This window comes from Hemiscyllium ocellatum, chromosome 50, assembly GCF_020745735.1.
Source record: "Hemiscyllium ocellatum isolate sHemOce1 chromosome 50, sHemOce1.pat.X.cur, whole genome shotgun sequence".
Taxonomy (NCBI): domain Eukaryota; kingdom Metazoa; phylum Chordata; class Chondrichthyes; order Orectolobiformes; family Hemiscylliidae; genus Hemiscyllium; species Hemiscyllium ocellatum.
Genome location: NC_083450.1, coordinates 5,308,559 through 5,334,382, shown reverse-complemented (window position 1 = coordinate 5,334,382; position 25,824 = coordinate 5,308,559). Strand labels below are relative to the sequence as shown.

Genomic DNA, 25,824 nt, shown 5'->3' with positions numbered 1-25,824 from the left:
CTACAGTACAGCTCTGACTACATCCCGAAAACGAATCCTATACCCGTTGCGGGATGTAATTCATCGGCAAGTTGTTTGGAAAACAGGTTCTTGGGGGCAGAGAAAAGGGGGATTCTTTTCTGAATTCGTCCGTGGGAGTTGGGACGTCGCTTTGAGGTTGTTGAGGCCTGTTCTGGTCACCCTGTTACAGGAAGGAGATTATTAAACTGGAGAGGGGTCAGAAGAGATTCACCAGGATGGCGTCAGGTCTGGAGGGTTTGAGTTATAAAGAACGTCTGGGACTTTTTTCGCCGGAGCGTAGGAGGTTGAGGACGAACCTTTATAGAGGTTTGTAAGATAATGAGAGGTTACAATAATGTCAATGGTAGCTGTCTTTTCCCTAGGATGGGGGAATTTCAAGACTAGAGGGTACGTTTTTAAGGTGAGAGGAGAGAGATTTAAAAAGGTACATGAGAGGGCAAAGTGGGTGGTTCACATGTGGAATGAACTTCCTGAGGAAGTGGCGGATGCAGGTACGGTTACAACGTTTAAAAGATACTTGGATAAGTACGTGAGCAGGAAAGGTTTGGAGGCCAGGAGCAGGCAGGTGGAACTGGTTGAGTTTGGGATTATGGTCGGCACGGACTAGTTGGGCCGAAGGGCCTGGTTCGGTGCTGGTTGACTCCATAACCCCATGGGATGTGGGCAGGGCTGGCTCTGCCCAGCATTTACAACCCATCCCTAAGTGCGAGGGGCCAGCCAATTTGCTGTGGGTCAGGGGTCCAGTGTAGGCCAGGCCAAAGCAAGATGGTGGATGGGCCCAGTGATGCAGAGGGGGTTTCTAAGATAGTTAGCAATGGTTGCACATCCATCACTTTTCTCGCACTCGGGTGGGACTGGACGCCGTAAGCAATAGCCAATGGTTCCGGTGACACCATCACCTGTAAACGGGGTTGAGGTTCTACATCTCCCCCGAAATCGGTTGCCTCTGACAGAGCAGCACTCCGGTAGGACAGTCACTGGCTGGATTATGGACTGAGGCACACCAATCCAAACCCCTGACTCAGAGGGTGACTCCCGGAGCTATCCGTCCCAAGGCGGGACTGTCCACCTGAGATTGAGCCAATGGCTCCGAAATGCATTCTCTGGCTCTTCCCTCACATGGGGATCCCAGCCAGTGGTGGTTTCTGGTGGAGTCCCAACGCAACAGAGCCTCTTCCCTGAGAAAAGAGGCACAGATTTGTGTGTGTGTGTGTGTGTCTGTGTGTCTGGTTCTGACTGTGCTGTTCTCTTTCAGAGGGGAGCTCCCACCGTACATGTCGTCCTGGGAAATGAAGCTTGTGATCTGGACTCCATGGTTTCCGCCATCGCGTTTGCCTACTTCCTGAGCAAGGTCCGTAAGGATCAAAGACAATCATTACCTGTCTCTCAAACCTCCTCCAGCCCCCTACACCCCCTCCTTATCTCTCAAACCTCCTCCAGCCCCCTACACCCCCTCCCTATCTCTGTCACCTCCTCCAGCCTCCTACACCCCCTCCCTATCTCTGGCCCCTCCTCCGGCCCCTACACCCCCTCCCTATCTCTGTCACCTCCTCCAGCCCCCTACACCCCCTCTCTATCTCTGTCACCTCCTCCAGCCCCCTACACCCCCTCTCTATCTCTGTCACCTCCTCCGGCCCCCACACGCCCTCCCTATCTCTGTCACCTCCTCCAGCCCCCTACACCCCCCTCCCTATTTCTGTCACCCCCCTCCAGCCTCCTACACCCCCTCCCTATCTCTGTTCCCTCCTCCAGCCCCCTACAACCCCTCCCTATTTCTGTCACTCCCCCTCCAGCCCAACAACGCTCCATGTATCTGGAGTGTCCTCCAGCCTGTACACGCTCGCTGGGTTCTGTAACCTCCCCAAGCCCCCACAGCTGTGTTCCTCTCATTCTAGTTTTATGGGCGTCACTCAATTTCTGTTGTTCCCCTGCTTTTTGGGGTATGGGAATTCCCTCCTCAAGTCCGTCCGTTCCGAAATCCCTCTTCAGACTCAGTTTGAAACTGGGCTCACTGACCAAGCTGATGTCAAGCAGGTCTGGGCCTGAGGTAGGTGTGAGTTTAGTTGGAGGCTGGGTGCTGGAACACGAGACCAGATCAAGTGATGGCGTTGTTAGGGTGGGCCGGCTGTGGGGAGGGAGGGTTGGGTGAGGGGTCTGGGTGGTAGGGGTCAGGTCCAAATGATGGCTGCCTTATCCCAGGAGGGGGTGGCTGTCCTGTCGGTGGGGATGGTGCGTTGGGAGCTGCGAGTGAGGTTAGGCACAGAAAGCTGGGGAGGAGAGGTCAGTTTTACAGTCACTCGGGAATTAGACGGGCTAACTAATTGTCTAATTTTATCTGAGTCTGCTACAGTGTAGGAGAGACCCATGACCCCTGCACCAAGATAAATATTATGATTAGATTAGATTCCCTCCAGTTTGGAAACAGGCCCTTCGGCCCAACCAGTCCACACCGACCCTTCGAAGAGTACTTCACCCAGACCCATTTCCCTCTGACTAATGCACCGAACACTATTGGACAATTTAGCATGGCCAATTCACCTGACCCGCACATCTTTGGACTGTGGGAGGAAACTGGAACACTCGGGAGAAACCCACGCAGACACGGGGAGAACGTGCAAACTCCACACAGGCAGTCGCCCGAGGCTGGAATCGAACCTGGGACCCTGCTAACCACCGTGCCGCCCCTAGTAAAACTACACACGTCCTGCTGTTCACCCCCACGTTCCCACCTTCCCAATTCTCGGCTTTGAGTGGAGCAGGAAGAATTATCTAAGGTTACAAAGCGACCTTGATCTGTTGGGTCAATGGGCTGAGTAGCAGATGGAGGTTAGTTTGGATAAATGCGAGGTATGGCAAGAATTGTGCAGTTGAAAGTAGGGCCTTGCGGAGTATTGTAGAACGGAGACCTACCCGTTCAAGTACATAATTCTTTGAAGTTTGCGTCACGTGGGCGGTTAAGAAGGTGTTTAGTCTTCGTCAGTCAGACCTTTGTGTACAGGAGTTGTGACGTCATGTTGAGGTCGTACAGGATGTTGGTGAGACATCTTCTGGCGCTCAGTAACATAGGGTGAGGTGATGTGGAGTCTGCATGGGTAGAGGTGATGAACCACAAAGTCAAATAAAAATAGAATGGTCAGGACCAAGGGCGTAAGGTGTACCGGGAGATAGATAAGGCATGTCAGAAAGGCAAGGTCACGGTGATCATGGGGGGCTTCAATATGCAGGTGGACTGGTTGAATCATGTTGCCGATGGATCCAAAGAAAGGGAATTCACGGAATGCTTGCAGGACGGCTTTTTGGAACAGCTTGTGATGGAGTCCGCAAGGGAGCAGGCTGTTCTGGGCCTAGTGCTATGTAACGAGCCAGACTTTATAAAAGATCTTAAAGCAAGGGAACACATAGGAAGCAGCGATTATAACATGGTAGAGTTCAGTCTGCAGTTTGAAAGAGAGAAGGCAAAATCAGATGTAATGGTGTTAGAGTTAAATAAAGGTAATTACAGGGGCACGAGAGAGGAACTGACGAAAATCGACTGGAAGCAGAGCCTAGCGGGGAAGACAGTAGAGCAACAATGGCAGAAGTTTCTGGGTGTAATCGAGGACACGGTACCGAGGTTCATCCCAAAGAATAGAAAGATTATCCGGGGAGGGATTAGACAGCCATGGCTGACAAAGGAAGTCAGGAAATGTATCCAAGAAAAAGAGAGAGATCCTATAAAGTGACCAAGAGCACTGGGAAATCAGAAGATTGGGAAGGCTACAAAAACAAACAGAGGATAACAAAGAGAGAAGTAAGGAAGGAGAGGATCAAATATGAAGGTAGGCTAGCCAGTAATATTAGAAATGATAGTGAAAGTTTCTTTCAATACATAAGGAACAAACGAGAGGCAAAAGTAGACATTGAGCCATTTCAAACTGATGCTGGAAGGCTAGTGAGGGGAGATATGGAAATAACAGGAGAACTTAACAAGTACTTTGCGTCTGTCTTCACAGTGGAAGACATGAGTAATATCCCAACACTTAAGGAGAGTCAGGGGGCAGAGTTAAGTATGGTAGCCATTACAAAAGAGAAAGTGCCAGAAAAGCTGAAAGGTTTAAAAATTGATAAATCTCCTGGCCCCGTCGGGCTACATCCTAGAGTTCTGAGGGAGGTGGCTGAGGAAATGGTGGAGGCATTGGTTGTGATCTTTCAAAAGTCACTGGAGTCAGGGAGAGTCCCAGATAATCGGAAAATCACTGGTCCAAGAAAGGATCAAGACAAAAGATGGGAAATTATAGGCCGATTAACCTAACCTGGTAAAATTCTAGAATCCAGCGTTAAGGATGAGATTTCTAAATTCTTGTAAGTGCGGGGTTGGATTAGAACAACTCAGCATGGATTTACAAAGGGGATGTCGTGCCTGACAAACCTGTTAAAATACCTTTTGAAGAGGTAACAAGTAGATTAAACCAGGAAAACCCAGTGGGTGTTATCTATTTAGATTTCCAAAAGGCCTTTGATAAGGTGCCTCATGGGAGGCTGCTGAGTAAGGTGAGGGCCCGTGGTGATTGAGGTGAGCTACTGGATTGGGGATTGGCCGTCTGACAGAAGGCAGAGAGTTGGGATAAAAGGTTCTTTCTCGGAATGGCAGCCGGTGACAAGTGGTGTCCCGCAGGGTTCAGTGTTGGGGCCGCAGCTGTTTACTTTATATATTAATGATCTGGATGAAAGGACTGGGGGCATTCTGGTGAAGTTCGCCGATGATAGGTGGACAGGCAGGTAGCACTGAGGAGGTGGGGAGACTGCAGAAAGATTTACACTGTTTAGGAGAGTGGGCCAGGAAATGGCTGATGAAATTCAACCTGAGCAAATGCCAGGTCTTGCACTTTGGAAAAAAAATAATACAGGCATGGACTATTTTCTAAACGGTGAGAAAATTCATAAAGCCAAAGTACAAAGGGATTTGGGAGTGCTAGTCCAGTATTCTCTAAAAGTTGACTTGCAGGTTGAGTCCGTGGTTAAGAAAGCAAATGTAATGTTGTCATTTATCTCAAGAGGGTTGGAATGTAAAAGCAGCGATGTGCGCCTGAGACTTTATAAAGCTCTGGTTAGGCCCCATTTGGAGTACTGTGTCCAATTCTGGGCCCCACACCCCAGGAAGGACATACTGGCACTGGAGCGTGTCCAGCGGAGATTCACACGGATGATCCCTGGAATGGTAGGCCTAACATACGAGGAACGGCTGAGGATCCTGGGATTGTATTCATTAGAGGTTAGAAGGTTGAGGGGAGATCTAATAGAAACTTACAAGATAATGCATGGCTTAGAAAGGGTAGACGCTGGGAAATTGTTTCCGTTAGGCGGGGAGACTAGGACCCGTGGGCACAGCCTTGGAATTAGAGGGGAGTCAATTGAGAACGGAAATGAGACATTTCTTCAGCCAGAGAGTGGTGGGCCTCTGGAATTCATTGCGGTGGAGGCCGGGACGTTAAATGTCTTCAAGGCAGAGATTGATAAATTCTGATGTCTCAAGGAATTAAGGGCTACGGGGAGAGTGTGGGTACATGGAGTGGAAATGCCCATCAGCCATGATCAAATGGCGGAGTGAACTTGATGGGCCGAATGGCCTTACTTCCGCTTCTATGTCTTATGGTTTTACTGTGTCAAGTTCTGGTCACCCTGTTATAGGAAGGATATTATCAAGCTGGAGAGGGTTCCGAAGCGACTTACCAGGATGTTGCTGGGAATGGAGGGGTTGAGTTATGGATAGCGCTGGGACTGTTTTCACTGGAGTGTAGGATGTAGCGGGGGTTACCTTTTATAGAAGTTTATAAAATCACGAGGGGTCTAGATAAGGTGAATGGAAGGTGTCTTTTTCCCAGGATGGGGGTGGGATTTCAAGACCTGGGGGGGAATATTTTTAAGGTGAGCGGCAAAAGATTTTGAGACATGAGGGGCAACAGTGTTTACACAGAGGGTGGTCCGAGTGTGGAATGACCTTCCTGAGGATGTTTATAAGACATTTGGAGAAGTAGACGAATAGGAAAGGTTTGGATGGACGTGGGCCAGGTGCGGGACTGGCTTAGTTTGGGGATTATGGCCAGCACAGACTGGTTGGGGCCGAAGGGTCTGTTTCCGGGCTGTCTGACTCCATGAGAAGTTGAATCCTCAATTTGCCAGTCAATTCCTTTGGGGGTCCGCTACACTGAGGGGGGGGTCTTCGTGCCAATTCTACCTACACTTCAGAAACGACGACTGGGAAAAATCCAAGCCCAAGTTTTGGGGACAATGGAGCAGCGAGACCTTTGTCTCTTGCTCTGTCAATGTTGCTGCCAAAGAGCCTGCCCTGGGAAATTCTTGTCCCCCCGGGCTTCAGTTTAATTCCAAAAAGGAAAAGGCAGTGCATCAGCAACATGAACGGTGTTTGATGTTAGCCCTGGCACCAGAGAGATTGCCAGATCCCAATGCGCCCGACATTGGTATCTGGAGTTTGGTCTTTGTCGTGTCGATCACTACGGCCTGACTTGCACCTTCTGGTATTCTCTTCTCCCATGTTGTAGACTGCCTCGGAGAAGAAGGCCATCTTCCTGCCCGTCCTGAATATTCCACGCTCCGAGTTTCCTCTGCGGGGAGAGTGTACGTTCCTCCTGCGGGAGAGCCATCTCTCCGAGGAGCTGTTGGTGTTCCGGGATGAGATCGATCTGCACGCCCTCCACAAGAATGGTCAACTCGCCCTCACCCTGGTTGACCACAACGTCCTGCCCAGGTATGGGGTCTCGGTGACGGTGAGGTGCGAAGGGGCAGTGGGTTTATTTGTGGCGAGTTCTAATCCAATTCTGACCTTCCCTGAGTTCCATGGCTGTGCGAGGACCAGCCGTTGAGTGGCGTGAGTTCGGGAATTTCCTGTTCCTGCCTCGCCCAACAGACCACCTCCAACCACCACTTCCACTTGCTCTCTTCCTTGCCCCTTCCCACCTCCACCCCATTACCCTCTGTCCCTTCCCTCACTCTCTCTCTCTGTCTGTCCTTCTCTTCCTCCCCACCCCTCTCTTCCCCCCCCAATCCCTCTCTTTCCCCCCAACCCCTCCCCTCTCTTCCCCCCAACCCCTCTCTTCCCCCCCAACCCCTCTCTTTCCCCCCCAACCCCTCTCTTCCCCCCCCCCCCAACCCCTCTCTTCCCCCCCCTCCTCTCCCCCCGGCTCTCCTCTCCTCTCCTCTCTGAACCTTCACAGCTGATTGACTGTAATTTGAAAACACACAGTGAACTTTGAAAGGGTCCTGAGAGGTGACACTTAATGCAGAGGGTGGTGCGAGTGTGGAACGAGGAAGTGGTGGGGGCTGGTATAACTGCAACAATTAAAAAGCATCTGGAGGGGGACTGGAGTAGAAAGGATTTAGAGGGATAGGGGCCAAATGCTGGTGAATGGGACCAAGTTAATTTACAAGTTGCCAGATATGTGTACAATTCCTCACTGAAGGAACGTTTAGACAGGAACTTGGGTGGGATAAGTGTGGAGGGATATGGATCAAACACAGACAAATGGGACTAGTGAACCTGAATTGCATTGGCGGGTTGGGCCGAAGAGTCTGTTTCTGAGCTGTAGACCCCAATGACTCGATATCTGGGCAAATTGTCCCGAAGGGTTCCTGTGTTGTACAACTATGCCCCTCGGAAGCTTGCAACCTTCCTGGTCCTTGCCACTTCACCACCCAACCCCTGCTCCCATGCCCACATGTCTGTCCTTGGCCGGCTGCGATGTACCAGTGAAGCTCAACGCAAACTGGAGGAACAGCATCTCACCTTCCGACTCGGCACGTTACAGCCGGCCGGTCTCAACGGTGAGTTCAACAACTTCAGATGGTTATCCCATCTCCACCCCTCTGTTTTCATTCTGCTCCGTAATTTTGTTTTATTAATTTCATTTATCTTTAGTTTCTATATTTTTTCACTGTTCTGTACCTCTTGTATCCTCTGTGTCTCTCTGTGTCTCTCTGTGTCTCTCTGTGTCTCTCTGTGTCTCTCTGTGTCTCTCTGTGTCTCTCTGTGTCTCTCTGTCTCTCTCTCTCTGTCTCTCTCTGTGTCTCTCTGTGTCTCTCTCTGTGTCTCTCTCTGTGTCTCTCTGTGTCTCTCTGTGTCTCTCTGTGTCTCTCTGTCTCTCTCTGTCTCTCTCTGTGTCTCTCTGTGTCTCTCTGTGTCTCTCTGTGTCTCTCTGTGTCTCTCTGTGTCTCTCTCTGTGTCTCTCTGTGTCTCTCTCTCTCGCTCCGCACTCTCTCATCACCTTTTTCCTGTCCCCTTCCCCCTTTGCTACCCTTCCCCCCCTGTTTTCCATTTTGCCTCTGCTTCACCCGTCCCCCAGATATCTTGTCACATAGCACTGGCTTCAAGCCTTGGTCATTCACAGCTCCTAATCTCCCTCTAATCTCTCCATGCGCTGTCATTATCACCTCTTTATTGCTACCTTTGTATCTGGAGCCATGACTCACCTTCTCTCAGCCTAGTATAAATACCTCCCGATTTCTCCACTTTTCTAAGCTTTGACAAAGGATCAGTTAGACTCGAAACGTCTGCTCTTTTCTCTCCTTAGCTGCTGCCAGACCTGCTGAGATTTTCCAGAATTTTCTCTCTTTTTTTTAGCTTGTAGAGGTTTGGGTGAGGTTTCAATGCTCCTGGGTTGCCCTTGCTTATTGTGTGTTGACTCTGTCCTTTGTCCTAGAGGTGACTCGTCTCTGGAGGAGGTGGTGAAGGAGGTGGTGGACCACCGGCGTCTGGAGCGCCCCCTGGCCCCTGGCCTCGTGGTGACCGCCGAGCCCGTGGGGTCCTGCACGACCTTGGTGACGGAACGGATCGTCCAAACAGCGCCCGACATTCTAGACAGGCAGCTTGCTTACATCCTGCGCTGTAAGGGGCTGTGCTGATCTTTGAGGCGTGAGCAAGGGACGGGGATTTGGTTTTTTTTTGGGGGCGATGGTATGGTATGTGTGGTTTATTTCCCAGTAAAGTCAGGACAGCAAGGGAACTGTGATCGTGCAATTATCACAGAATCCCTACAGTGTGGAAACAGGCCCTTCGGCCCAACAAGTCCATGCCGACCCTCCGAAGAGTAACCCACCCAGACCCACTCTACTTACTCTATTTTCCTATATTTACCCCTGACAATCCACCCTAACCTGCACATCCCTGGGCACTACGGGACAATTTAGCATGGCCAACCCACCCTAACCTGCACATCCCTGGATACTATGGGATAATTTAGCATGGCCAACCCACCCTAACCTGCACATCCCTGGACACTACAGGATAATTTAGCATGGCCAATCCACCCTAACCTGCACATCCCTGGACACTGTGCGAGGAAGACAATGTTACTGAAGGCGCACAAAAAGCAAGGTCAGCTTTGAGATTTGAGAAGTCCATTCAGGAATCCAATAAGAGCTGGGAGGAAGCTGCTCCTGAACCTGTTGGTACGACTGCGTAAGCTTCGGTATCGTCTGCGCAACGGGAGAGATTGGAAAGGAGTAGAGTCAGGGTGGAAGGGGTCTTCAATGGCAGACTTCCCGAGGCAGTGGGAAGTGTGGATGGAGCCAATGGATGGGAGGTTGGCGTGTGAGATGGACTGGGCTGTGTTCGTGATTCTCTGTAGTTTCGTATGGTCCTGCGCAGAGCCACCTTTCCTCTCAAAACAAGCACTCATTCCTAGTGAACTGACTCTGAACCCCCTCTGATGTCCCTTCCTTAAGTAAGGAGACCAATACAGCGCACGCTACTCTCACCTGTCTCGCTGAAATGTAAGAGTCATATTTAAAAGAAACCGGGGGGATGGGTGGAACACTTCTACACAGAGTGCGGCTGGGGTACTTGCTCGGCATTGTGAGGGGAAGGCTAGAGGGAGTGGTAGATCCAGGTTCGGTGTGTGACGATGCTGAGACTTGAGGGGGTTGTAAGGACAGACTCCAGCTGTCTCTAAGAAGTTTTTTGAGGCTTTGGGGTTTTTGTTTTCTTCATTTTAAAGTTGAAAACAGCGTGGGTATGGCCAGCGCTCTCAGAGCAGCCTTCCTGGTTTACGTTTTGTTTTGGTTTAGTTTTTAAACAGGGAGCTTCACTGAATAGTACCAGCCAGGAGACATTCTCTGAATCCTGTCTTTCTGGATTGTATATGTGAGAATCTGTGTTTGAATTTGCCATTTTGTTTTTGCCAAGGTCTATAATATTGCAGTATTGGAACCGTTTAATTAGGAATAGATTCTGCATCTATTACTCGGTTAAGTCTTCCAATAGTTAAATTATTCTAAATTCCTCTCTCTTTTGGTTGTATTTTAACTACAGTGCTTAAATAAATTGTGTTTGGCTTCACGCTGAAAAGTTTTGACCAGTCACATTGCATCTAGGACACAGCACTTTATGTCAAATTTCTAAAATAAGAACAAAATTAGGGTTGAGGTTACCGTCTTAAAACACATGGTCCAGAACAAGTTACAAGACATGTGAACAGGAAGGGTTGAGGGATGTAGGGCGGCACGCTGGCACAGTGGTTAGCACTGCTGCCTCACAGCGCCCGAGACCCGGGTTCAATTCCCGACTCAGGCGACTGACTGTGTGGAGTTTGCACATTCTCCCCGTGTCTGCGTGGGTTTCCTCCGGGTGCTCCGGTTTCCTCCCACATTCCAAAGATGTGCGGGTCAGGTGAATTGGCCATGCTAAATTGCCCGTAGTGTTAGTTAAGGGGTATATGTACGGGTATGGGTGGGTTGCGCTTCGGCGGGTCGGTGTGGACTTGTTGGGCCGAAGGGCCTGTTTCCACACTGTAAGTAATCTAATCTAATCACAGGAAAATGCAGCTAGTTTAGTTTGAGGAACCTTTTTTTCTTTTATGTTAAATCCCTCTTGTGATAGAAGATGGCATTCCCTCGGCCACACGAGTCTCCCGCTGTACCTGCAGACGAACTGTTCATGACTCCTACGATATGTTTTTGACTTGAGATGGTCGCACGCATCTAGACACAGCGAAGAGTTCTGTTTTGCCTGCAGAAAGTGACACACGAAGTGCGTCAGGGTTATAGGACAGAGCGAGCGAGAAGACGCACAAAGGGCGAGATCTGTGTTTGAATTTGAGAGGGCCGTCCAGAAATCTGACAACGCTGGGGAAGAAGCTGTTCTTGAATCTGTAGGCTACGGTGACTGGAATGGGGATACTGCCGGGAGAGAGGCGAGGGTTGGGAACTGGTGTGGGGTGTAATCCCTTGGTATTGTAAAGGAAGGTCTGACTCGCTCCTGTCTTTATCTGTCACAGGTACCATTCTTCTGGACTGCATTAACATGGCGCCCGAAGCCGGGAAAGTGACACCAAAGGACGCCGAATACGTCACCGCCTTGGAATCGAGGTTTAACGACCTCCCGCCCAGGGCTGTCGTCTTTGATACACTGCAGAGAGCCAAGTTCGATGTCAGCGGTAATGGCTTCTTCCCGCGGTGGGGAGGGGAGAGAAAGGAAACGAGGGGGAAATAATATTGGGGACCATGCCGGGTCGCATGTGAAGCCTGTCACTTTGTGTTGACCTTGGTTCAAGGGGCCAGGGTGCTATCTCAAGTCAGTAGGTTCACCTTTTGACTGTCCCCAGCACAGAATCCACTGAGACCGCAGCACGATGCTGGTGTAGTGTAATGGAGGGTGCAGCCAACTCACGCACAGGAGGTTCGCAATGCGCAGCAGTTGTCTCCTCATATGAATGTGGGGCAAAATGATATGTTAGCTCTAGTCCCCAAGGGAAAAGTTCCACTCTTGTAACAGTAGCCTTGTGTTTTTATTTAAAATTCATTTTGTGGGCCCAGCATTTATTGCCCCATCCCTAATTGCCCCTTGAGAAGGTGGGAGGTGAACTGCCACCATGTATTTGATGAAATACTTGGAGCATCTAAAGAGCAAGCTTGTACGTAGAGGGCAGACGCACGTGGCATTCAAAAATGTGGAGACGAGGGTGAATTGGCCATGCAGAATTGTCCCCTAGTGCTTAGGGATGTGCAGGTTAGGGTGGATTGGCCATGGGAAATTGTCCCATAGTGCTCAGGGATGTGTAGGTTAGGGTGGGTTGGCCATGGGAAATTGTCCCATAGTGCCCAGGGATGTGCAGGTTAGGGTGGATTGGCCATGCTAAATTGTCCCATAGTGCCCAGGGATGTGCAGGTTAGGGTGGTTTGGCCATGCTAAATTGTCCCACAGTGCCCAAGGATGTAGAGGTTAGGGTGGGTTGGCCATGCTAAATTGTCCCACAGTGCCCAAGGATGTGCAGGTTAGGGTGGATTGGCCATGCTAAATTGTCCCGTAGTGCCCAGGGATGTGCAGGTTAGGGTGGATTGGCCATGGGAAATTGTCCCATAGTGCTCAGGGATGTGTAGGTTAGGGTGGGTTGGCCATGGGAAATTGTCCCATAGTGCCCAGGGATGTGCAGGTTAGGGTAGATTGGCCATGGGAAATTGTCCCATAGTGCCCAGGGATGTGCAGGTTAGGGTGGATTGGCCATGCTAAATTGTCCCATAGTGCCCAGGGATGTGCAGGTTAGGGTGGATTGGCCATGCTAAATTGTCCCACAGTGCCCAAGGATGTAGAGGTTAGGGTGGTTTGGCCATGCTAAATTGTCCCACAGTGCCCAAGGATGTAGAGGTTAGGGTGGTTTGGCCATGCTAAATTGTCCCACAGTGCCCAAGGATGTAGAGGTTAGGGTGGGTTGGCCATGCTAAATTGTCCCACAGTGCCCAAGGATGTGCAGGTTAGGGTGGATTGGCCATGCTAAATTGTCCCGTAGTGCCCAGGGATGTGCAGGTTGGGGTGGATTGGCCATGCTAAATTGTCCCGTAGTGCCCAGGGATGTGCAGGTTAGGGTGGACTGGCTGTGAGAAAATGTAGGGTTGTAGGGGATGTGGGTCTGTGTGCGATGCTCTTCAGAGGGGCTGTATAAACTTGATGGGTTGAAGGGCCTGCTACTCCACAGTAGGGATTCTATGAAAGAGAGTAACGTTTTCTGGTTTGACACTTGGCCAACTGGCCTGGGGTCGAAATAGCTGCTTGTTAAAGTCCACCAGCGACCGAGCGAGAGAGCAAAAGGAACAATCCGTGAATGTTCGCCTGGTTATTTTGTTTGGTTGCCTCTGTAGTGGGGTGGGTGGGCTGATACCTGAAAGCTTCCATCTCTGGGAGATGAGAGAGAGAGAGAGAGAGATCGCCCAGTGAGGCACCACTGGTCAATATGCCGAGGGTGTCGACAACCGTCCCGTTGATACAAATTGTTCTGTTCTCTCCAGGGCTGACTATTGAGCAGATGCTGAGGAAAGACCTGAAGGTTTTGTCTGGAGAGGATATCCTTTTGGCCATCAGTGCTGTCTACCTGAGACTAGAGGTAGGGGTTTAACGAATCGATCTCTCCTCCATCAGTCACACAAAAAAAACCCAGCGTTTCACCCATCAGCAATCCCTTACCTTACACCGACATGTGGGACCAACCGGGGCGAAAGAGAGCTATATTAGATCGAGTTTTGACCAACGCGGTAAGATTACCTCCTAGTAAAAGCATCCCGTGAAAGCAGCAACCATAATCTGTTTGCATTTTACAGACAGTTGAAGAGAACCGACAATATCGTGGACAGTAAAGAAGGTTAAAGGCAAGAGTATAAGATTTAGAAGGGACCTGAGGGGCAACCTTTCCACACAGAGGGTGGTACGTGTATGGAATGAGCTGCCAGAGGAAGTGGTAGAGGCTGGTACAATTACAGCATTTAAAAGGCACCTGGATGGGGACATGAATAGGAAGGGTTTGGAGGGATATGAGCCAAGTGCTGGCAAGGGGGGAGCTAGAGTCATTTAGGATATCTGGTCAGCATGGATGGGTTGGGCCAAAGGGTCTGTTTCTGTGCTGTACGTCTCTAACTCTACGAATCTCACTGTCCAGAACAATCATACCCTCCTTTATAGTCTGGTGACCAGAAATACAGCTCCATCATATCCGCCTCACTCTTGTACACAATGCTTTGCCTGATAAGGACAGCTATCCTACTTGCCATCTCAACTGCTTTATCCAGTTTATAATTTGGTTGTTGTCATCGCTGGCTAGTCCAGCATCTGTTGTGGAATGCTAATTCCCCTCAGAGTGGGCAGCTAGCTCAGGTATTTGTAGATATGGTTCACAGACAATGCAGGGAGCAGCACGGGTGGCTGAGGGATTAGCGCTGCTACCTCACGGTGCCGGGGACCCAGGTTCGATTCCAGCCTTGGGTGACTGTCTGATTTTGCGTTCTCCCCCTGTCTGCGTGGGTTTCTTTCCTGGTGTTCCCACAGCCCTAAGATGTACAGGACATTGATTAGGCCACTTTAGGAATATTGTGAACCAATTCTGGTCTTCTTCCTATTTGAAGGATGTTGTGAAACTTGAAAGAGATTACTTTAGATTACTTACAGTGTGGAAACAGGCCCTTCGGCCCAACAAGTCCACATCGACCCGCCGAAGCGCAACCCACCCATACCCCTACATTTACTCCTTACTTAACACTAGGTAAGTGGGCGGCCCGGTGGCACAGTGGTTCACACTGCTGTCTCACAGCGCCAAGAGACCTGGGTTCAATTCCCGACTCAGGCGACCGACTGCGTGGAGTTTGCACGTTCTCCCCGTGTCTGCGTGGGTTTCCTCCGGGTGCTCCGGTTTCCTCCCACAATCCAAAGATGTGCGGGTCAGGTGAATTGGCTGTGCTAAATTGCCCGTAGTGTTAGGCAAGGGGTAAATGTAGGGGTCTGGGTGGGTTGCGCTTCGGCTGGTCGGTGTGGACTTGTTGGGCCGAAGGGCCTGTTTCCACACTGTAAGTAATCTAATCTAATCTAAACTACGGGCAATTTAGCACGGGCCAATTCACCTAACCTGCACATCTTTGGACTGTGGGAGGAAACTGGAGTACCCGGAGGAAACCCACGCAGTCGGTCGCCTGAGGTGGGAAATGAACCCGGGTCTCTGGCGCTGTGAGGCAGCAGTGCAGAAAAGATTTACAAGGATGTTAGAGGGTTTGAGCTATAGGGAGAGGCTGAACAGGCTGGGGCTGTTTTCCCTGGAGCGTCGGGGGCTGAGGGGTGACCTTATAGAGGTTTTTTAAAAATCATGAGGACCATGGACTAGATTGGGTTGGGATATCTGGTCGGCATGGACGAGTTGGACCGAAGATGCCTGTTTCGATACTACACATCTCTATGACTCTATGTGCCATTCGGTGGATCGGTCGTGCTGAACTGTGTGCGTGTGGGGGTGGGATGAGGGGCGGATCTGGCTGAGGTGCATGTCACGAGGGCCGATGCAGACTCGATGGGCTGAATGGTCTGTGTCTGCGCTGTCGGAATTCTCTGGCCACCGCCCTGGGTACAGAACAAGACTCCAATCTGAGTCACATCATTTACCAGGATGTTGGGAAGCACTTATTCCCACAAGAGGAAGTCAAAATCTAGGATTCCCACCAGTTAATCCTCTTTTAAAAGTGGCTGTAAACTTTGGGAGTCCATTGGAAAATTTAAAAATTCCAGGTTTCAGTCGGGAAGGAGGAGTATTGAGGAGGGGCACACTGTTTGTTTTCAGGTCAGCCACGATTCAGTTGGAAGCTGGAAAAGGCTAGAGGAGCAGAATGGCCTCTTCTCTGTCCCTAGGCCCCTCCCTGTTGCCATCTTTCAGAAATGGATCGTGAATGTGAGTGCCACCTCCTAGAGTGTGAGAGTTGGCGTAAGGGGGTCCAGTCATGATGCACAGCACAGTTCGAGTCGTAGAGATGTACAGCACGGAAACAGTCCCTTCAGTCCAACTTGTCCATGCCGACCAGACTAATCTAGTCCCCTTTGGCCCATATCCCTCCCAACCCTTCCTACTCATGTCCCCATCCAGATGCCTTTTAAATGTTGTCATTGGACCAGCCTCCACCACTTCCTCCAGCAGCTAATTCCATACACACACCACCGTCTGTGTGAAAACGTTGCCCCTCCGGTCTCTTTTAAATCTTCACTCACTCACCCTAAACCTACCTCTAGTTCTGAGCACCCCCACCTCAGGGAAAACGTCTTGCCTATTTACCCTATCCTTGCCCCTCAGGGTTTTCTAAACTGCTATAACGCCCACTCCTCATGATGCTCCAGGAAAAACAGCCCCAGTCTATTCAGCCTGACTCTATTGATTTGCCCCACTTTGCTCACAGGCCTCCGGCCTGTCCCGCCAACATTTCTGTGAAGTGTTATTGTTTCGACGTGTCGTTTTTAACAAATGGCATTGACCTCTGACCTTTGCTCCCCTTTGCAGGATTTACTGGCCCGACCCGGCCTGAAGGAGGGGCTCGAGAAATTTTGTCGGGGCGGGGGCTATGGCGTTCTGGTTGTCATGACGATCTCCTTCATCCAAGAGAGCCAACCTTTCCGCCAATTGGCAGTCTACAGCCCGCACTGTGACTTGAGGGAATCGGTAGGTTCTGAGGGGGCTACGTGATGGATCTGGTCTGGGTCGGGCCCTGGGGTGAGAGTCTTGGAGGGAGGTTAAGCGCTGTCCGCGCTGTTGTGGGTCTGGAATCGTGTGTAGGCCAGACTGGGGAAGGATGGCCCATTTCCTTCCCTGGAGGACGTTAGCAAACCAGACGGGTGTTTCACAACAAACGGTAGTCTCGGTTCCTGGGAGGAGTCACGTTCAGTTTGACTGTGGGATGCGTCACGAGAATTGAGTCTTGGTCATTCTCCAAGTGGGTGTAACTCCAGTAAGTTACGGAGCTGTGTGTTTGAAAATGAAAGGGTTTTGCAAGTTTCTTGGGCAGAGACTGATTGAGGCCTCTCACCTTTCAATGGGTGGGATGCTAGAGGAACTTACAGTGAAGCTGTCAAAAGCACAGGGAGTGTTGGTTCCCAAGTTGCCCAATTTAACAAACTGGGTGACAGCTATTCACCAGTTCCTTCCTCAGAGCAGCGACCTGACCAATCATAGAGTCCTACAGCACAGAAATAGACTCTTCGGCCCCACCAGTCCGTGCTGACCATAATCCCCAAACTAAACTAAATATCCCTCCAAACCTTTCTCGTTCACATATTATCCAAATGTCTTTTAAATGTTGTAACTGTCCCAACATCCACCACTTAAATCTCTCTCCCCTCTCACCTTAAAAACAATCTCCCTAATCTTGGAATTCCCCACCTGAGGGAAAGGACATCTGCCATTCACCTCATCCATGCCCCCCATGATTTTATAAATCTCTATAAGGTCACCCCCTCCACCTCCTACACGCCAGTGAGAAAGGTCCCAGCCTCATTCAGAGCTGATGTTGAATCCAACCCATCTGTGCCAACCATAGATCCTCAATTCATTCACACCCATTTGTCAGCACTTGGCCCATATCCCTCTAAACCCTTCCTGTTCATGTCCCCATCCAGATGCCTTTTAAATGCTGTCATTGTACCAGCCTCCACCACCTCCTCTGGCAGCTCGTTCTATACACGTACCACCCTCTGTGTGAAAAAGTTGTCCCTTGTAAATCTTTCCCCTCTCACCTTAAACCTAAGCCCTATAGCTTTGGACTCCCCTATTAGACCTTAGCTATTTACCCGATCTACACCCCTTAGGATTTTATAAACCTCTCTCAGGTCACCCCTTCCCCCTCAATCCTTTTTAGGGGAGAGAGGGGCAGGCCTGTGTTACCATTACCTTGTTCCTCTTTCACTCGTCAGGACCAATGCAAGAACGCCAAGTTTCAGCATCGATATGACAATTGACTCCAGCAAGAGCGAAAATGTCAGGGATTGGTCGTCAACTCTCTGGGGAGCGACCGAGTCAGCGCACCTCGCAGCTTGTTGTGTGCGGGCGAGATTTGGAATTCTTGCTATTGTCCTGAAGACAGACTCCTGGCCTTTGTCCATACCCCGTACGAGAGCTGTTTCAGCAGGGAAGGGAGTCCTGTTTGGGACTTGCATAACCCTGCTCCGTAGGCACTGCCAGGGTGAGGGGAGGGGTTCAAAGAGAGGACCATCCAACCCCAGGAAGGGAGAACTCTCCACTGATGCTGCCTGACCTGCTGTAATTTCCAGCACTTTTTTGTTCTCAGTGTAGATTCCAGCATCTGCAGTAATTTGCTCCTACGTTAAATGAGTTTGGGAACGTATAAAATAAAAAAATAAAGTAAAACTCTGCCAGTCCTTCCCCTTCTTTCACGGCATTGTGTGATTCGTTCACAGGCTGAGGGTGTTGCTGGCTGGGTCAGTATTTATTGTCACTCCCTCATTGCGCAGAAGGCACCTGAGAGTTAACTATAGTCTGGAGTCACACGTAGGCCAGACCAGGTAAGGATGGCAGCTTTCTTCCCTAAAGGATGTTAGGGAATCGACAATGGACTCAACTGTCATCATTTAGACCCTTTCTTCTAGATGTTACTGAGTTCAAATTGCAGTAATCACTGTGGCAGGATTTGAACCCAGGGCGTTACCTGGGTCTCTGGATTAACAGTCCAGGGATAATACCACTAGGCCTGTGTGTGTGGTTTTATTTATTTTGCTGGAAAAGTACAGCAGGTCAGGCAGCATCCGAGGAGCAGGAAAGGTTGACGTTTCAGGCCGGAGCCTATAAACCCTATCCGAATCGCAGCAACTTTAACGCTTGCACTTTTATATTTATTTAAACTTAGGCTATATCCTTATGCTACTTTGGAAGGGGTCTCTGGTTTGATCTGTAACTAACGGGATGGACTGTTCCCCTCTGAGTCTCCCTCATTCTGTGATTGTAGGTGAGCCAGGCATTGGAGGAGTCCGAGAACCCTTCGCTACAGTTGACGCCAATGGACAGCCCAGATTCGGAAATCGCGGCCTACCACCAGGGGAATGCGCAGGCCTCTCGCAAGAAGGTGCTGCCGGTCGTCGGGGACTTCCTGAAGGCTCGGGAGGCCGGCCGGTCAGACTCCGCCGTCATCTGCCGAGGGTGGGTAACCGGCTTGCGGGCCCCGAGGGGGGTCCAGGAGGAGGAGGAGGATGGGGAGGAGGCTGCCCATGATGAAGAGGTCTGCCTACCCCCCACTCCTATGAACAGCCTGGTGGAGGGCTGCCCTCTGGACGGGGGGCTGCCCAAACTCTCGCAGGAGGCCATCTTGGAGCGGTTTGACAAAATGGCCGCCGAGGCCCCTGCAGTGGATTCCAGCGACAGCTAGGCCCGGAACTGCAGAGGTGGGATGGAGATTCTGGTTTTCACGGTCGAGGTTGTCAATGGGAGAGGAGTTGACTCGACAGTGGGGAAAGAGGCAGGTTTGAAATTAGCTGGAGTCTTGCCCAGGCTCCTGCCCTCGATGAACTTTTGCCTCCCTTCCAGGCAAGGAGACACTTTCCTTGACTTAACACCTGGTATTCCTTCCCACCCCACCCCACCCCCACTTTCCCACCAATCCTCGCTTTTCCTACCTCCTGCTACTGCGTGTCAATCTTCTGGGGAAAATGTGACCATGGTGTGATTTTGTGGCAGCGTTTAATAATTGGGGTGGGGTGGGGGGGTGCGGATGTTGAAGGTTCAAAGGGCGCAGTGGGGCTAATGGCGTCTTCCTCTGCTGTCCTGTTCCTTGGCATCCTGACACCAACATCCACAGGAGGAGGCCATTCAGCCCCTTCAGTCTCTTCCTCCTTTCAGTGGGGCATCCGGTTTCCTCCCCACAGTCCAAAGACGTGCAGGTTAGGTGGATTGGCCGTGCTAAATTGCCCCCAGGGCAAGTTGGGTTAACTCTCGGTCAATGTGGAGTTGGTAGAGTGGGATGCTCTCTGGGGAGGGGGGTGGAAGGGGGAGTTGGTGCAGCCTCAAGGGGTTGAATGGCCTCTCTTTGCACTGCAGGGATTCTGGAGTTCTCACTCTGCCTAGGCCTGGAGGGCCGAATGGCCTCCCATTCCTATTTTTTTTCACGTTTCTAAAAATGAGCTGATTTGGGCGAGACGATGGCTCAGTGGTTGGTGCTACTGCCTCACGGCGCCAGGGGCGGATGATCCTCAGAGGGTTGTGGTGTCGTACCAATGGTCCCTGGCGCAGTGAGGCGGCAGTGCTAGCCACCGTGCCACACTCCCTTGGCAAGGCCAGAAACCCCAGAACTCAAGGTCACGTCTCGGTGGCTATGGCAACAGAAAGCGCACCCTAACCCCGACCCTCCCCCTCTCCTGCCTCCTAACCTAAGCGATAAAGTGAGCACTGCGATAAAGGAGTTTGATCCCTCGTCAGCGCTCACAGGACGCCAGGGCCCTTGGTTAAGGAGGGACGAGGGTGGGGAGAGTGGGTTAGGAGCAAATGAAGAAGTGGCAGGGGAATGGCCAGTATTCATCGGCTCTGCACCTGGCTTGGGGGATGGGGGGGGGTCTCTCGACCTGAGCGCAGTGGGCCGTTAGAGATTCGTCGGTTTTGCTGTCAACGCCCGTTTCTTCAACACGAGTTGGTGACTGAAAAATTTCGACCGTCTAGAAGCGAAACGTTCCTTCCCTTATTCCGGAGTAGAGTGGTGCTGGAACCCAGATTCTGGATCAGTGGTGCTGGAAGAGCACAGCAGTTCAGGCAGCATCCGAGGAGCAGCGAAATCGACGTTTCGGGCAAAAGCCTTTCATCAGGAATACAGGCGGAGAGCCTGAAGGGTGGAGAGATAATCCGTCCTCTCATTTATCTCTCCACCCTTCAGGCTGTCCGCCTGTATTCCTGATGAAGGGCTTTTGCCCCAAACGTCGATTTTACTGCTCCTTGGATGCTGCCTGAACTGCTGTGCTCTTCCAGCACCACTCCATTCAGAATCTGGTTTCCAGCATCCTGCAGACATTGTTTGTACCTCGTTCCTTCCCTTTTGTCGGCTGGATCGCGATTGGCATAAATGGTGGTGCGATGATGCGATTTTCTTACAACGCGGGGTCGCACCGGGGCGGTTATATCAGAATAAACCGTACGTTCCAGCCGGGAAGGGCTGTCCCTAAACCCCTTCTTCTGGTGATGAGACGCGGTGAGGTCAGAGAGGTCCAAACGAGCCGGGAGCTGGGGGTCTGAGAACGAACGCTCCGCGGCCGGCTTGCGACGCCTCAGACGAGCAGCCTTCCACCTCCCGGAGTCGTCGACAGGTTCTCCTGCTATCCCTCGTGTTTCCGAAGCCCAAATGGAAAAAGATTTGACCGGGCGTACGTGGAAACGTGATTGGTTGAAATTTCTGGCGCGGGTTTTGAGCGCAAAATGCGTCTGTGGGGGGGGCGTGTGTGTGTGTTGGGGGGAGATGATTGTAAAATTGGTATTTTCAGGGGTTGGGAGTTTGTATCTGCCTTCGGGTACACCATCCCGGGCCAGAGAACGTCTGTTTGACCTCCCCGCATCTGACTCACCTCTTCCACGGTGATCTCTGAATTACTCAGTTGAACATCTTCAGTGTATTCACCACCTCCCCTTCACACACAAGGTCAGAAGGGAATGGAGTGGAGGAGAATGGAGGGCCCACGCAGTTGTCCTGTTTTCCCCCCCCCCCCCCCCCCCCCCACCAACTTCCTTCAATCCCATCTCTCAACCCTTAACTCCACCCTGCCCTCCAATCCCTTGCCTTTCTCTTTCTCCATACCACTGTACTTGTGTGGCACTCCCTGGTACTCCGATACAGGCCGTTCCGCGTCGTAGCGGTTTGTCTGCTGCCCAATAAGCCTCCTGCCGAACCTCTCTCCGATTATCGATCCCCACCTGTCAGCACGGAAACAGACCCTTCGGCCCGTACAGTCTGTGCCGAACATAATCCCAAACCGGGCTAGTCCCACCTGCCCCGCCCCTGGCCCACATCCCTCCAAACTTTTCCTGTTCACGTACTTCTCCAAATGTCTGTTATGTGTTGTAATCCATCCACCACTTTCTTAGGAAGTTCATTCCATTGCACAGAGGATCATCCTTTGCGTAAAATAAAACATTGCCTTGCGTCTTTTCTAGATCTCTCTCCTGTCATCCGAAACAATATCCATCCCGGAGTCTTGAAATCCCCCCATCCCAGGGAAAAGACATCGACCATTAACACTCTATACTCCTTATAAATGTCCATCAGGTCACCCTCTCAACCTCCTACACTCCAGTGAAAAATGTCCCAGCCCATCCAGCCTCTTCCCCATGACTGAACCCCTTCCATTCCTGACAATGTCCTGGTAAATCTCTTCTGAACCCTGTCCACCTTCCTGGGATAACTGGGCGACCAGAACTGATTTGGACGAGAGGCCTCACCAAAGTCCCTTTAATTCCCTTTTCTCTCACGTGCAGACCTGCTCCTTCAAGCTCTCAATCCAATACAGGACAAGACCAGGCCCTTCGGCCCATCGAGCCTGCGCCGATCCTATCCCTCTGCTCGCCTCATGTTCACGTTAAACGTTGCTGACATATGCACTTCTGCCACCACTAGTAGTGCGTTTTAGGCTCCCATCACTCTGTGTGTGTGTGAAAATATTTTCCCCACACCTGTCCCCTGAACTCCCCACCCACCTTGAACCTGTGCTCTCTTGTAGCTGACCTTTCCACCTTTTGGGGGAGGGGACAGAAACTACCAACCCTACCTATGCCCCTCTCATCATTTTGTTGACCTCTGTCAGGTCGCCCCCTCAACCTCTGTCTTTCCAGTGAAAACCGTTTATTTAACCCACCCTCATAATTAAAAACCCTCCAAACCAGGCAATGTCCCGGTAAACCTTCTCTGCACTCCCTCCAAACCATATCTGTACACTCCTTGAATCACTCGGTCCCATCTGCTATTTCCTGGTACCTCCTGAGTCCCTGATTCAATTCGTTACTGACTGACTAATTTCAATGGTGATTTTTATGAGCCTAGTTAATGTTATTACTGGGCAAGTCCGATCCCAGACTCCAGTCTGGCTTGACTAATCTAGTTTTGGTTTGAATGTGATGGCAACACAAAATGTTGCTGATTTTTGTTTTAACGATAAAATAGTCAAAATAAATGCAGATAAAATAGAACACCAATTGATCCATGTATAACACCAAACTTTTAAAAGTGTTTAAATACACGATAAAAGCTTAATCCCAAACACTCCTTCACCGATTCCAAAACATTCTGTGCAAAGTACTAAAAATTACCCCGTGTGTGGTAGAGTCATAGAAATGTACAGCGCAGAAACAGTCCCTTCAGTCCAACCCGTCCTGATGTCCTAACCAAATCTAGTCCCATTTGCCAGCACTTGGCCCATATCCCTCCAAACCCTTCCTAGTCATGTCCCCATCCAGATGCCTTTTAAATATTGTAATTGTACCAGCCTCCACCACTTTCTCTGGCAGTTCATTCCATACACGTACCACCCTCTGTGAAAAAGTTGTCCCTTTAGGTCCCTTTTAAATCTTTGCCCTATCACTTCATACCCATGTCCATGCGCCTCATGATTTTGTAAACCTCAATATAACGTCACCCCTCAGCATCTTATACTACAAAACCCCAGTCTATTCAGCCTCTCCTTCTAGCTCAAACTCTTCAATATCCTTGGAAATCTTTTCTGAACCCTTTCAAGTTTAACAACATCTTTGCTAAAAAAGAGACCAGATATGAACACAGTATTCCAAATGACTTTTAAAATACCTCAACAGACTTAAAGTTAACTCTGGAAAATTTATTAACGTCTTCCGAGAGCTTTCATTCACCGTGATTTCCAGCATACTCAGCATCTGTGACATTTTAACGCAAACATTTCTCATCTGGGACTAGACTAACCCCTTACTAAGAAGTTAGGTTAATCTAGTTTCGAAAACTAGCTCTCTTGAAACAAAATCACCATGGCTACAAAAATACTTGCAAGTTAATTTAGTTCCTTCAGGGAGACAGCAAAACCATTATGTCATTACTCAAGAAACCAGAACTTTATGCGTGATATCAAAATGTATACACGGCCACACACAGACTCTGGAGCTGGTAGCTGGGGTGTGATGGTTGGCTTTCAGAGGGAGAAATCAGCTATTGCAGGATAACTGGCCACTAGATGTAATGTGCGTTGCATGTCTAACAAAGTATAGATCAATGTTTGCGGGATTCACTGTTTCAGGGGCCCCAGACATTGCACTATTGGTGCTGGCTATTTCAACATTTACTTGTTTCAGATTCTGTTATATTGTCAGATATATTAAGGTGGTTTCAAATTTTCCTGATCCCAGGCCAAATAGAAACACGAGTAACTAGCGTGCAAGTCTACATCTAGCCTATGTTCATTTGTGTTTGTGAGAGCCAGTGATTTTAATAACTGACCCTGATTATTAATATGGCCAGGGCTCCGTCAGTAACATACCCTCTGTCTGTCACCCCAAGCCACGAGGTTATGGGTCCAGTATCCACAATCAGAGATGAGCACAGTATTAAAACTGACATGGAGTGTCTGCAACGTCTTGGGTGAGACCACCTGGGGATGCTGCCCCTTCTCTCGCTGCTCCCACACCCGATATTTTGAAGAGCAGAAAAAATGTCCCGGGCAACGTTCCCTCTGCTGCACAGACCTCAGATTCCAACAGCAGAAGTCAGTAAGTCGTATGCGGATTGGCGTATGCGAATCTTCCACGCAGCAGTGTAAATCCTGGGTCCCAAAATGTGTAACCTCAACCACTTAGTAGAGAACCCAAATCTGCCCACCGTCGTGTTGAGGGATTTTGCTGTGTTTAAATGTTGGCTGGGCACGGGTTTGTGATGCCAGTGGTGTGGGTTCAGTTCCCCCTGAGATTACCAGGAAGGATTCTCATCTCAACCTCTTCACGTTTTGCCTACGGGAGCGCTGACCCTCTGATTAAACCACCAGTCGTCTCTCAAATGAGAAAGAAGTCTCTCTAATGGTCTGGTAGGACTGTGGTGACTTTTATCTTTACATTAGTTTTAAAGCAGAGTTTGCAAAAAAATAAATGCAGTGCAAACTCGAGTCCCTGTCAAAACTGGTTAGTGATGACATGCAAGCTAAGCTAAAGAGGACAAACTAATCAACTGTTAATGTTTAACTGAGGACAGTGTCAACAGATTGGATTATTGTTAATTATCAACGACTACAGGTTTGTTGAGAGAAGATCTGGTGCTCATTTACAGGGAATTCTACAAGATGACTGAAGTGGACATGTTGACACAGTCTGGGCATGGTTGGTTGCATTGTGTAGGTTATGTTTATCTCTCCTTGTGGTTTTATGGTGTTTTAATCTGGCCACAATTACAGTAGAGGACATAAATCTCTGAAGGCGAGTGATTTTTCAGCAGGGTCTGGCGACCTGTGTTTCAGGTCGCACACGCGGTGGAACTGAATTATGGTGCCCTGCTCTGATTTCAGTCCTCGCCATGTCTGTCTTTGAGGCGTTGGGGATGGAGAAGTGCAGCAGGGAGTTTGGGGGTTGGTACATCAGGAAGAGGGAAGTCTAATGGAGCCTTTGGAGTCTGGTGTAGGCCTTGGGAACAGATCTGGCAAAAAAATGAAGGCATTAGGATAAAATTGTTTTGATTTTTTTACAATAATTAAAACCAATTAATTGTACGAAACCTCTTGTCAGCTATCATTTCTTTACAGCTTTGTTCTTTGGCTCGGTCGGACCTTGTGCTTTGTAAGAACGACATTAGGACTAGGAGCTGCAAAATGCCATTCTGCCCTCTAAGCCTATTCTGTTATTTATTACAATCATGGCTGATCTCCTCTCAAGACTTTGCTGCCTGTTCCCTATAACCTTCAACCTGTTACTGATTAAGTCGCCTTTGATTGATTTGGTATCGCCTGCACTCTGCTTTAGTAAATTCCACAACACTTTGAGATAGGTCGTAGAGATGTACAGCACGGAAACAGACCTTTCGGCCCAACCCGTCCAT

At 50.0% G+C, this 25,824-nt stretch overlaps 1 protein-coding gene across 1 annotated transcript in view; it reads left to right on the top strand.

Annotated features, from left to right (window-relative positions):
* prune (prune exopolyphosphatase) overlaps window positions 1-19,781 on the top strand; it is a 29,725-nt gene extending 9,944 nt beyond the window's left edge. The window contains exons 2-8 of the mRNA XM_060820670.1: window positions 1,277-1,372; window positions 6,561-6,766; window positions 8,715-8,899; window positions 11,289-11,447; window positions 13,294-13,388; window positions 16,308-16,466; window positions 18,763-19,781. Coding sequence (XP_060676653.1) covers window positions 1,277-1,372; window positions 6,561-6,766; window positions 8,715-8,899; window positions 11,289-11,447; window positions 13,294-13,388; window positions 16,308-16,466; window positions 18,763-19,179 — 1,317 coding nt within the window. The 3' untranslated portion in view covers window positions 19,180-19,781. The remainder of the gene's footprint in view (window positions 1-1,276; window positions 1,373-6,560; window positions 6,767-8,714; window positions 8,900-11,288; window positions 11,448-13,293; window positions 13,389-16,307; window positions 16,467-18,762) is intronic.
* Window positions 19,782-25,824: the final 6,043 nt, after the last annotated feature.